Here is a 14,163-nt window from a genome sequence, read left to right on the forward strand (position 1 = left end):
CAACAGATCCTGCCTCAGTTAAAACTGGGCGAGGTTCAACAACAACAACCAGAGTTTGGCTAAGTTGATTAGAAGAAGACGAAGCCCAGTTAGGTTATTTGACAATCCACTTCTTAGCCTGACGGCTAGTTTTCGGAGCCTCCACTGTGGGAGGCAAAGATTTCTCCTTGAGACTAACTTGAGTTGAATCATCAAAAATCACATGGGCTGAAGTCTTATAAGAGACTCTACGGAACTTTCGTGTCTTCGTGGGACTCAAAGTTCCAGAGGAGAGGAACTCCTCATACTTGGATTGGTCGAATTTAATGATAAGAGTTTCGACCTCAGTTCCCACCGCAATCTGATCTGATTGCGCCACCACCAGTTTGTCGAAAAGAACGGCTTCTCCCACTATGGTCGCCATCTTCTGTAGGGTCAAAAAAATTAAAGTTAATTGATTCTTATTTGAAGAATGGGTTGTATCACTTGGTAAGAACCTTTTACAATCACTCTCTCTCTCGATTACAGAGGAAGAGAAGATAGATTTGACTTTTCTTTTGTTTAAGGTGGGTTCTAGGTGGTGAGAGGATGCTTCACTCGATACTTGAGTCGAGATTGCTTCCCGTTGACGATCAGTAACAAATCACGAAAGCTTCTGACAATGGATTGGGCTGCAAGAACCGAGGTTCAGGTCTTAGGCTTGTGCGCACGAGCTTCGCTTAGAATTCTCTAATCTCTTCCTTCATAGCTGCTTGTGGCTATTTATAGATCTTTAGCACGTAACTGACGTGCTACAATCGTGAGGTCGTGGGCATAACCGAATCATAAGATTTAGCCCACGTGGCTGACTGAGTCATCGTGGATGTTACAATCTGATTTAATATGAGTGACGAGCTTCGCTGCATTGGTGAACCTCGTCCCTGATGTCGAGCCTCGTGGCGTGGCCAGCCTCGTCTTTCATGTCGAGCCTCGTGGTGAGTCTCGTCTCTGATGTTGAGCCTCGCTATATGGCGAGTCTCGTCTCTGATGTTGAGCCTTGCTATATGGCGAGTCTCGTCTTTGATGTCGAGCCTCGGCGACGTGGCCAGCCTCGTCTTTTCATGTCGACCTCGTGGTGAGTCTCGTTCTCTGATGTTGACCCATCGCTATATGGCGAGTCTTCGTCTCTGACTGTTGAGCTTGCTATAGTGGCGAGTCTCGTCTTTGATGTGGCTCAATGGCGAGTTTCTGATATTTTGAATGTCAAAGCCATGGCACGAGATCTCATCTTTGATGTTGAGCCTCACTATATGGCGAGCCTCATCTAAAAGACGAGTTTCAATACTTTCGGGCTAACTTCTGGATGACCTCTTCACTTGCGAGATTTGTTGTAATAAGGTGTGACTCTCGTCTTCATTCTGGCATTTTTGAGTGCCTTCATTGAGAATTTAAGGAGAGGGTTGCGTTGAGAGGAGGAAGAGAGAGGAGAAATTTCACCATGTTATGATTTTTCTCTCTCTCTATGCTTAGTTGGCAGAGGAATAAGGGCTGAAACACAATATTGCATTCTATTTTGAGTTCGCATACAAGGATGAAACTACAAAGCTGGGTCACATGGGCTTTTTAAACTTGGGGCATTGACACAATTTTCTCAGGTTAATAAGACAAATCTAATGTACTTTATGTTATGGCTAGATGCTCATGAGAGGGAAATCGGACCAAAATTAACATCATAGAATTCAAAAAACATCTCAATAAGTGTTGCTTTGTTGTCAATTAAGCAAGGCTCTCCCTCGGATATAGAAATTTTCTAAGTTTTCCTTGTTGCCAAATAAATAAATATGTAAGTAACTCAATAAATAAATGAACTAAAGAAATAGATATCTCTCAACTTGCTGATTCAGTACTTGTATACCCATTAGATATAAAATTTAGTAATTTTCTCTTGCTAATGAAGAGGTTATACTTTAGGAATAAAGGAAAAAAAGGTATAGCCAAGTTGGAAGTTTTTGTGTTTTATGATGTAATGTGAATGTGACAAAACATGAAAAAAATAAGTATTTGATATACTTAGTGACGGAGCCAGGAATTTCAGCACGAGATGTCCAAAAAATAATTAAGCATTCACCTGCAGGAGTAGAATATACTCAACCACTTTTATGAAATTGTTCCGTAATTGAGTCACTATATTAATCCCTTAAAGATCATCACATCGGCCTCTTAAATCTTTAATATTTTGAAATTAGCCCCTCAAATCATGCAAATTGCTATTATTAGGTCCCCTAATTTTTGACCTGTTTTGAAATTAGTCCCTCCACTCAAGAATATAAATAGCTATTGGAGGGACTATCAATTTATAAAAAAAAGAAAATTGGAGGAGCTAATAGTCCACAACAACAAATTTTACTTGGTAATCTCTCCAATTGCTGCTTCTTCTATGCTTGATACTTTGAAATAATCTAAGAATTGAGAGACATAATCGCAATTTCTTTGATTTGAGGTGTTAGTTTCAAAATACAAAAGATGTAAGGGACTAAGGGGCTGTTTGGTTGATGTATTTGGCATTGGGGGTTGGGCAGAAAGCCTGCCAAAAGAGCATAGGAAGCTTTGGCCGGACCAAATTGAGAGAAATAATATAGCAACACACTTCATAAATATTGACTACTAGAGCATTTGCATCCTAAGCACGCCTTATTGACTTGTGGTTGAATGAAATCTAGCCAAAAGAATCTCTTTTAAACCAAATACAGAAATTTTATTGAAAATGTATTTTCTTCAGAAAGCATCTGTACAATGAATTGATCTGATCGCATGGTAATTCTAACATTTTTTTAGTGCTAGTTCTTGTGCATATGCAATGCACTTGGTTAAATATCAAAATTATTTATTTATTATTTATTTTCTTACTATAAAATAAGTCAGATTCAATTTAAACTAAAATCTATAAACATGGATTATTACATTTGCCATAAATATTATTTAAAAATTTATATAATAGATTCGTGTGTAAAACTGAGATCAATATACTTTTATATACTTGCATACACAATATTTATTTTGTAAATTATATCAAACTCCATATAATATATTTGTTTATCGGATCAAATCATCTATCTCTAATTTGTTTATCTTAGTCATTAAATATAATGTTAAGTTTGAAAAAAATACAATAATATATTGTTAACGTGTTAATAAAAATATAGCCAAATACTTAATATTAAGATGGTTTGTATAAGCTCAGTATAGAGCACATTCTATTCACAAGACTACAAGATATCTTAATTATTGATAGATTTAAAATAAAAAAATAAATGCTAAAAATAAATGGTAATTCTAGTATACTTTATATGATAAAATCATTCACATAAGCATATTAAAAATTTGCATGAAAATCCCTTCTAAAAATTCCTAATTTTACTCAAAGAATTAAGTTTTGCTATAAAATATTCAAAAAAATATTATCCTTTATTCCTTCTTTTTTTCATATTTAGTTGAGCAGATATCAATCCTTCTCCACCTTTATCTTTTTCCCGGGCAATTTTACAGTAGTGTCTTCATCGTCTACATCAATTGTGATATCAGGTTGGTATATAATAGAGAGCAAAAGACAATGCAAGAGTCCATAAATATATTAGGATATACTTGGATCAATTAACTTATATTATTACTCATAACTGATATGCATCAGAGACAAAATATGTTGACAATCTTAAACTATAAAACAGACTGTATGGGCCCTCTAACATAAATTTTTAATGCAAGCAACCCTCAAAATTAATTTTGAAATTTTTTTGGAGCCAGGAATAAACAACTAACAAGTTTGCAGTGGAAGCTAGGGGGAACGTAGTACATTCTTAGGAATTATTAATATTTACTTAATTTGTTTATAATGATAAGATCTTATTATTAACTAACTACAAGGCTTAGTGCATTATTTTTTTTATTGTGCGTTAAAGGCAGACAGAGGATTCAAGTGAGTCCTCATCACAATGGATGTTACGATTTAAGTACAAAATATGTGGATCAATGGTGTAGTTGGTGAGAGGGAAACTCTAGCAGCTTAATTTGGAAATATAGATATATTATAGATGGAGATGGAGAAGGGTGGTTTTGAAAATAGTGGGTGTGTGAGGGTAATTAATATGGTTTTTGTTTGTGTGGTTTTCTTTGTTCATTTTCAAAGATATTTATTGGTTTTGTGGAAGAATTTGGGTGTAAAAAAATTAAAATTATCTAATCGATTAAAGTAGGATAACAAAAGTTAAGCCCATACATAAAATTTATTTTAACCAACACATATATGTAAGTATTACAATTAGCATTGAGATTTATGATACGTGTGAGATTCTCTTTGACTTTTATACAAACAATATCTATTTAAATAATAATAGTATATTTAAACTATGTGATCTGAAAAAAGATCAAATATATAATATAATTAATTGCTTTACAACAATCTAATATAATCTAATAAGAAGAAAATAAATGAAAGTTATGTGAGAATTGTTGTAATTTTATAATTCATAATTTTTAAAAAATTTAATCTAATCTACTAATCTAATTTGATAAGAAGAAAATAGCAAAGATACATACCTATTTGAAAGAGATGAAAGTGCTATAAAAATTATTACAATTTTTGATCCGAAAAAATCAAACACAAAATATAATTAATTGTTTTAAAATAATCTATCTAATAAGAAGAAATATATGAAAGTGCTATAAAAATTGTTGCTATTTCTTAATATAGAAAAAAAATTAAATATACAATATAATTAATTACTTTAAAATAATCCAATCTAATCTAATATGAAAAAAATAACAAAGGCACACACATATATAGAAGGAGATGGAAGTGCTATGAAAATTGTTGTGATTTCTTAGCTTATATATTTTGGTATGTGATGTTGCATGTGAGAGGATAATAATTATAAATAGAGTTCTATTTAAATAATAATAGTATAATTAGTCTTTGAAACTAATTATACAGTACTGTTAACTACTTAAATTTTAGTCGGTGAAAGATCGCCATGTTGTGTCCTCAGATTGCAACTGTTTGTTTTAATTTTTCTTTTTTATAATTTTGAGAATGACTTTTGTCTTTTTAATTTGTTTGGTGGATTTTGTAAATATCCCGTCCACATTATGTACATTTGTAGGTCTGCGCTGTTCCTAGGTTCGACCTTTAGGGCAGATATTATTTGTCTCGTTAATTTGTTTGGTTTTTGTATATACACCCATCATCTGACAGACATTTGTAAATTTGGCTTTTAATAATTTTATTCAGCTTTATATTCCAATTTAAACCATATCCTGATCTTTACACTATGTATATCTAATAAGAATTCATCAATTTATCAACTTACTCTTACTTAATGTGTTAGTATTTAAATTATAATGGTATTTCTATCGACCGAAAGATTTTTCTTAACTTCTAAAGGAAATATATGATAAAGGAAATACAATATGATATAATGATATTTTTTATTTTTATTTTATTTTATTTTTGCCATCAAACAGACCACGTATGAGACGAACAACAATCCAATAGAGATCCACTCAAAGCCAGAGGCCCAACCCACTGCCTAAGAGCATCTCCAACAGCTTCCCCATTTCCTACTTTTGGAGAATTTAGTTAGGTTTTTTGTCCAACAGATTCTCCATCTCATTCCCCAAAATAGGGATAGAGTAGAAAAAATGGGGAAGCTTCCCCAAATCTGCAACATTCTCCAAATTTCATCTCCAACAGCTTCTCTAAAATTTTCTCCAAAATGGGGAAGCAAAAGTCATATTCTCCAAATTATTTTTACACCAACTCCAACAGCTTCCCTATTTTGAAGAATCTCTTTTTTCCTTCAAAAATTTGAAGAATGCTGCATATTTGGGGAAGCTTCCCTATTTTTTCTCCTCCATCCCTATTTTGGGGAATGAGATGGGGAATCTGTTGGACCAAAAACCTAACTATATTCTCCAAAAGTGAGAAATGGGGAAGCTGTTGGATAGCTTCCCCATTTCCTACTTTTGGAGAATTTAGTTAGGTTTTTGGTCAAACAGATTCCCCATCTCATTCCCCAAAATAGGGATGAAGTAGAAAAAATGGGGAAGCTTCTCCAAATCTGCAGCATTCTCCAAATTTTTAGAGGAAAAAATGGATTCTTCAAAATAAGTAAGGTGTTGGAGTTGGTGTAAAAATAATTTAGAGAATATGACTTTTGTTTTCCCATTTTGAAGAAAATTTTGGAGAACTGTTGGAGATGCCTTAATAGATCCTGTGTACCGTTGAAACAGTTTGCATTTCGGAACCAGCTAAAGACGTACGCAAATTCCCTCTCGAATACAAATTAGTGAACTAGCCATCGTAGGTCAAAAATCTCGCCGCATCCTTCTCTCTTCCGTCCCTTCCCCAATTTCCCTCCAAACCCTAGAACAAACACCATGCCCCAATTTCCCCGCTCAATTCTCCCCTCCTCATCTCTCCATGGCCTAACCCTAACCCTAACCCCTCAATTCTCATCTCCATGGCGAGATTGGCCGGCTCTCTCCTCTTCATCGTCGCCTTGTCGCTCTTCTCTCCTGCGATCTGCGTCGATGACGACAGCAGAGACGGAGATGGCGCCAACGACGTCCCCGTCTTCGCCGGCGTTGTGTACAAGCGACTCATGGACCTCACCGGCACTTTCAGGAACGAAGTGAAAAGGAACTTGGAGTACTGCATCAAGGATGCGTAAGATTTCTTGTCGTTTTTATTTTTTTGGGGATAATGTTTGCATTTGGTGGAGGTTATTATTGTTTGTTCGTGGGCTTTGCAGGGACAAAGATTGGAATGAGGCTTTTAATTTCTCTTCGGAGTTGCAGTTCTTGTCTGATTGCATCAAGGAAACAAAAGGTACATTCAGACTCTATTTAACAGTTCAAATTTCAACCACCTTCAGGATTCTCAAACATATTTAACACTTTCTTCATCAGAGCTTTATGTGTGTTAATATGAAAGTTCATCAGCACTAAGGGATTTTATGTTGAAACCGTGGAAACAAATAATTTAGCTCTGAGATAAAAAAAGGGGTGAAGGATTTTTCCAGGAGGAAATTGCATTTACCATCGTTTTGGAGCACTGCACAGCATTTATATGTCTTCACAAAAGTTGGATATTCTTGTTCACTGTAGAGCAATGAAAAGTTGATAATTCAAAGAAAGTATCCTTGACAATGACAATATTATTTAGTGTATGACTGTAGCAATAAGAGTCTGTTTGGATGTGTAGAGGAGGGTATTTATGACACCAAATGGAAAGTTATTATCAACCTCATCATTTTCCATTTGGGTGTTTACATTGTTTGGTTTGAATTCTATTATGAATCCTAAGATGATGTGTTACCCTTGTTTGGATCATATCATGAGATCTTGGAAAGTGATAGTTTTGTGAACTCCATTCAAAAGGTTGATTTTACCACGAGTAAGATTATCTCTATAAAAAAACCTATTTAAAGAAAGAAATTAACAAACAGAAAATCTAACGACCTAATTTATTGATCATTATTCTCCATTAAGAAGTCAATCGATAAAATAAAGGGTTACTTTCATATTACCTCTTAGACTTTTTTTATCTTACATAACCCCTTGAAACTTCAGGGGGCTTTGCACATAACCACCTAAACTCTCTTATCTCACATAAACCTCCTGATACTCTTTTATCTCACATAAGCCTCCTGAACTTAGGGCCACATATCCCCTCCTAAAAAAAATTAGATTTTTAATTATTCTCTCAAGGAAATTTTAGTTATTTGTAAATTATATGTATGAGACTCTGGTGAGAAAAGCTTGAATGTTAGGGGAGTTTTGGAAGACACTCAAAAGTTTAGAGCGTTTATGTGCAACACCCTCCAAAGTTTAGAGGGTGTTCGTGAAATTAACCCAACAAACAATAAAGATAATGCAAGCAAATCCTTTCACTCTCATGAGCATTTCACTCATATTAGCTTGCAACCAGTTCTAAACTTCTAATTCCATGTCTTAACACGGTCCATTTTTTGAGAACTCGGATTGGCTCTAAAAGCAAATGGAGGTATAATATAGCAGCAAAGGTAGAATTAGATGTTTGACGCCTCTATGTTTATCTCAAATTTGAAACTGAGTTTAATTGATGTTGTTCCAAGTTCCAACTCCCGACCTTAATTGCAATTCATTGATAAACTATCTATCTTCAATCTCGTATTTTGTTTCCAAACAAGCAAGCATAATTTTTTTTATTGGGAGGTGAGATAACTTTGATTCAAAAGAGGGCCTTAGGATTATTTGTTGCTAGAGAATTAATCTGAAACAACTAGAGGTGGAAGTTCTCATTTAATTGATTGATGTACCACAAGTCTTCTTGTGGGTTGCTGAAGAAGAAAAAAGATAGAAGGGGAATTTTTTTTAGCTTCAAAATTGATGTTTTTTGGGTTTGCAATTAAGAAGAAAAAAGAGGCGAAGGGGGGAGTTGAGTGATGGGTAAATTGATAATTTATCAATAACTCTGACGTAGTGCAGCTTTCTACCCAAAACATACTATTTTTTTGGATTTCTGTTTACATTGACACCTAAGCCTCTTATTTGACAGCTAAGCATTTTACCATGTTCTTATAACCGCAAACAAACAAGTAAAGAAAGCTACTACAAGGGCCCACATTTTTACACTTGGCCATCACTTTCGTTCCAAAAAATGCATCCAAACAGGCCCAACTCCTTTGAGGGCAAGGACATCCTTATTAAACACATATTTGATACTTGGATTGATTTTCAGTTTTTAAATTCAATTTGTGGACAAGCACACCCTACGAAGATTTAGGAGGTAGAGGAAACTAAAGAATGTTAAAAAAAATTCAAAAAAAAATCTGACGAGGTAATTATCTTCAAATGTGAGAGTAATAAAAGATTAATAAATCGATAGTTAATAAGAGAAGAAGTTTTCCAGCAGGCAATTAGAAATATTCACACATGGGCATCTTCATACTAGTTACTAGTTTTCTTCAACACCTTATCGTTGTGGAGAAAGTAATATGTCGATAATCCCATATGCACAAGATTCAGGATTTCTGATGAATAACTGCAATATCTAGACAACTATCATATTCATTTTTAGACTCATTAGTTGGTTGATGGTGTGGGTAGGAGCCAGTTAAGAATTTTAGGTTATACTGGATAGAAAATAACATGCTTTTGACAGATTGTAAGAGTTGTTGATTCATCAAAACTAGTTTCAGACCCGTGCAATGCATGAATTGTTTTAATATTGATTTGAAAATTTTCAAAATAAAAAATGGCACAATTGTTTGATATTTTATGTACGAAAAGAATAAAACCATAGTTATTTGTATTTTTCTAAAAATACAAAATAATCATAAAATTCACGATCCCCTATACATTGCACAAGTAAGAGATGCTATTTCCTAAAACTCATACATGTTGCATTGGTTATACTGCAAAATTATGATTATTTGCATTGCTTTTACTTTCATTAAAAAAATAATAATAAAATGAAAAGGCTGCATCTAGAATTGAATTTTAAAGTTTTTAAAGTTCACCTCCTCATCACTCAACTGTATCATTTACATAAATAAAAGCCATCAGGCTCCAAACTCACTAGTAACTTACCATTAGATTTTTTCCACACAATTATCTCTGACTATTAATGATTGAGCAATAATTATAGAAACTAATAATTTCCAAGTACTAACATTGGATAAGACTAACGTTAAATAACTCATTCAACTATGAGAAGTTTATTTTCACTAAACTGTAAATAGGTCACCCATCTGACATAAGAGAAAAAAATAAATAACAACAATTACACATAACGTAACCTAAATAAAATTGTTCTCGAAACAAATTAATTTGCCATATAACAAATCAATCCTGAGGGCTTTAAGGTTCTGTGCTAATTCCTTGATTCCTTTGGGCACAACTACCATCAGTAATCTTAATCGTGATCAGCCTAGACACTGACATTGACCAGACTTCAGTCTCATTTTCTTGTTGATCCATTACCATCATCAATATCCATACGCCTTCACCTCCATCAACAAAATCTAACTAGAAAAGTATGAGAAAGGATTAAGTCTTAAGAAAATAAAGTTTATGATAAGAGGTCGTTTACTTAGATTTAATCTATGTAGCAAATTAGTAGGATAAGTTTTAAGAATATAAAACTTTTTATAAGAGGTTATTCAATAAACCAATATAATTGATCCAAGACTGATATTATTCTAATTGGGATTTTATAGATGTGGAGCGATTAGTAGATATGAAATGCGGGTAAGCAGTACAACTAAAATTTAAATAAGAAACATAAATAGTTTTCCATATTAAATTTTTTTGTAAACAAAGCATTCCAACTAAGTCTACATATTTTTTTCCTCTCAATTAAACTACAATATATTTATTTAGCTCTTAAAAGAAAAGATTAAAATGCATAAAATGAAGATATAAGGACGCTTGACCAAGCCATATAAACAAATACAATAAGCCATGTGAATATGTAATAGATGCCAATTTAAGAAAGTGAAATTTCAAAGAGGATTCATAGTTCACAATATACAACAATTATCTCACAAGTGAATTATAGAAATGTAACTAATACTGGACTGAGTCTATAACATCATCATAACATATAAAATATAATATGGAATGAAGGTTTCAAGAAAAAAAATAACGGTATCTTTTCAGTTCTTTTTGAATCAAAATCAACATCAAAATATCAAAAACTAACAAATTAGAACAAGTAGACCAAATAATTAATGGAGATATAATATCTTCCCACATTTCAAAATTCAAGTAAATTTTTTATAAAACCCTTGTGAACAAAAATCTATTGTTTAATCATACTCTTTCGAGTTATACTGACATCAAATTAAATTAAAATATCAACATCCAACAAACAAAATACAAATATAAAGAATAGACTAGAGTAGTTCATAAAGAGACTCTATTAAATAGATTCCAAAGTCAATAAATCATGTACAATCAATTGAGAAAAATCAGACCATGACTAAAATTCTAATCAAAGTCAAAAACTAATCAAGGAACATAAATATTATGGTAAGAAGTAATTATTCTAAAAGTAAATGTACCCTCACACAGTAAATGCAAAAATGCACATAACTTTAAATTGAAAGAACTGGAAGCAATTTGTACCAAATAACAGAAGCAAACAATTGAAGCTCACCAAAATATTACTTACTGAAGTCTCCCCAACAATTCAATAGCACCCTGACACAAAAGCATGACATAGCATGTCATTCGTCGTCGTATCAGGTCGGCCTCGTTCGACGTTTTGGAGATTTCATATTTGCTGTGGATATGATAGAGAACAAAGTCATTAGTTTCAATAGAATAGAAGTAGCGCGCCACTCACCTTGTTTTTTCGTCGTCCCCTTTATGTCCATGACATTTTTCTCATTATTGTGCTCATATAAGTCCTAAGATAATCCCTTCAAACATGTTTTTAGTTTCTCAATCGAAAATTTTTATTGAAATTAATTAACTTTTTAAGTTATATTAAATTGAGAAAGAAATTTGTGTGGAAAAAAAATACCATGGTAGCCTTTCATGTCAAAAGAACATTCGACAGGTTGCATATGTAGAGAAAATGAATAATGGAAACAAAATCAGGATTAACACACTAAAACACTAGATAGATACTAGAAGCAAGTTGTAATAATTATTAGGAGCGCTTAAAGCACTCAGACTTTTGAATCCATTTTCCTCCATCAAGTAAGTTAGTAATGGAAAACCTCTCTAAAAATATGTCAGCATGTTCTTAGCAGTAGTATCAAGTATGATAAACATAGTTCAATTTTGTTACATCCAATTATTTTACAATTTGTACTTTTTATGGGAAAAACTTAGGTGTAATTCTATAATTAACAAACTTTTAAATGAAGACTACAACCAATTTAAGATTTAGTCTGCTAGAGTAAAATCATGCATGCAGAGCAAATTAGCATAACTATCTTCATAAACAAATGTTAAAATTTCTCAAGTTAAGGAGTCAAGTTGTAAAATTGTTTATATGAGTACGTAATTCTTTTCAAATGTACATACATATAAGAAGGGTAAAAGACAAAATTAACAGGATACGTATCTCTAAGAAGAAATGGGATTCCAACATGACGTAATCACTATTGATTGTAACTATAATAAAATAAAATTTAACTTCTATCTTTCATATTTAGATTGTATGAGTAATAAAATTAATTTTAAAATTTCTGATTTCAAAATTTTAGAGAACAATAAAGGGGAAACTGGAAAATTATTTTAATTGTAGCTAATGCTCCATAGGAATCACGAATATATGAGTAAAAGACCCATTAAAAATGAACAATGAAAAAACAACCCATTAGTTTTGCACATCTTCGTTTGCAAAGCAGCAAAAAGAAAAAAACTCATATGACAACTCATTTTTACATTATGCTTTCATGAACTAATACTAATCCTATATTTCTCCTTAAAGCAGTTGGATAATATTTTAAAGTAATTTCATTGAATCATTACATTCATGCTGAATTAAAAGAAAGTGCATCAGTAGCAGGAGTTCCACTTATCAATTCGATAATAATTTCTGATATGAAATATGTAAAACAATTTATTTAACTACTAAGTTAATAGGCTCACAAAGCATAGCATGAATAAACTGCAATACTCAATTAAAGGATTAAATAACAAAAAATAAAGGAAAATAATTAAAGATCACAACTTAACATAATAAGTCATAAGGGGATAAGCAATGACCTTGTTCACGTAGTTAAGATCAATGCCTAAACATCACCAAGAAATCTGAGCGTTGCATATAAAACTAAAAAGAAAAAAGATTTAAAGTTTCGAAGAGCATGTGTTGTTGTCAGATATTTGGCACCACCTAAAATCTTTAGACAATTGATGAGCAATCAGAAAAAGAAGAAATCATGAAAGAAGAAGAGAAGGCAGTGCAAATAGTAAATTTAAATAGGGGTCATGAACTATTTCCTTCAGTATAGTTTAGAGATATCTTTCAAACATTTTTAATATAGTCCAAAATTATATAACTACATTTATATCTCTAAAAAAATACAACCACAATTATATAAACATATTTGTTCTAGTTAACAACCAAGAACTAATTTGTTCTAATTAATAACAAAGAACTAATTTCATCAACCAAAGCCTCTCTAAAAGAGTCATTAAAGCCTAACAACAAATTATCCCTGCATTCAAGTTTTTTAGTTAATTAATTTTAGTTGTCTATATTCAGATGCCCCCTTAAAAGTTAACATTTATCAAATTTATATATGACTTTATTTTCCCACTAATAAATGTAGGCTTCTATCTGGTATAGTCATGTTTACCTCTTTTGGCTAATGCACAAAGTAATGCAGGGGCTCATAAGAATTAAAAAATGAACAATTCTCATCTATCCACTAAAAAAATTGGGGATTTCAAATAGCAACTTACATGAATAAAGAAAACTAAATAGCAATTTCAATGATTTTTGACTAAGTAAAAAAGGTATGATAGATTTTAGAGACCAGCGTATAAAAATTTAGACAATTTAAGTTTAAAAAGATTTTAACTGAAAGCAATCAAAAGAGTAGCATTCTCTCTAAGTTTCTCTAACCTCAGTAGTAACTACTCTCCCTTTAGAAATTTCAATGATTTAGTAATAAATCCCCTTCTAGAATAGCCTCTTTGATTCAGTCATCATCTCCTCTCTTTCTCTGTCAAAATCAACAACAAAAATTTAAGAGAAAGAGAGAAGGGTTAGAAAAGGATGGAAATGAAGAAGAAATTTTTTATCTTTATTGCTTCTTGCGAGAGAAGTAAGAAGATGGAGAGGGGGAGTGGGGGTTTCAGGAGTTGGGATTGATAGCTATTCAGCTTGTAATAGGTTTAAGGTATAACTTCTAAGAGACCTCTATGTCCCAAGGACGGTGGGAATAGTCTAGAGGGATAAATGGTTTAGAATTTAAATTTGTCGATTCTCTTGATATAAGGGTGGAATCAATGCGCTAGTTAAGCTAGAGAACCGAAGCGCCGGTTGAATTTAAATTTGTTGGCTTCATGAAAAGTGTTTTTATGCTGATGATCTATTTCCAAGAGAGAAATCAAAGAGAAATAAATATATTTATATTTACTGTAGAATATGAACAACCGTATGAGACATGTAGAAGGAGAGAGAGCATTATACTTTTTGCAAGG

General features: G+C 32.5%; 1 protein-coding gene across 2 annotated transcripts in view; it reads left to right on the top strand.

Moving 5' to 3' along the window:
- Nucleotides 6,279–14,163, top strand: part of LOC109848986 (ABC transporter G family member 28-like) — a 37,158-nt gene continuing 29,273 nt past the window's right edge. For both annotated transcript variants that reach the window (XM_020418746.1, XM_020418747.1), the window contains exons 1-2: nucleotides 6,279–6,679; nucleotides 6,765–6,841. In XM_020418746.1, coding sequence (XP_020274335.1) covers nucleotides 6,474–6,679; nucleotides 6,765–6,841 — 283 coding nt within the window. In that variant the 5' untranslated portion in view covers nucleotides 6,279–6,473. The remainder of the gene's footprint in view (nucleotides 6,680–6,764; nucleotides 6,842–14,163) is intronic.

The sequence above is a fragment of the Asparagus officinalis genome, chromosome 7 (genome assembly GCF_001876935.1).
Source record: "Asparagus officinalis chromosome 7, Aspof.V1, whole genome shotgun sequence".
Classification (NCBI taxonomy): Eukaryota; Viridiplantae; Streptophyta; class Magnoliopsida; order Asparagales; family Asparagaceae; genus Asparagus; species Asparagus officinalis.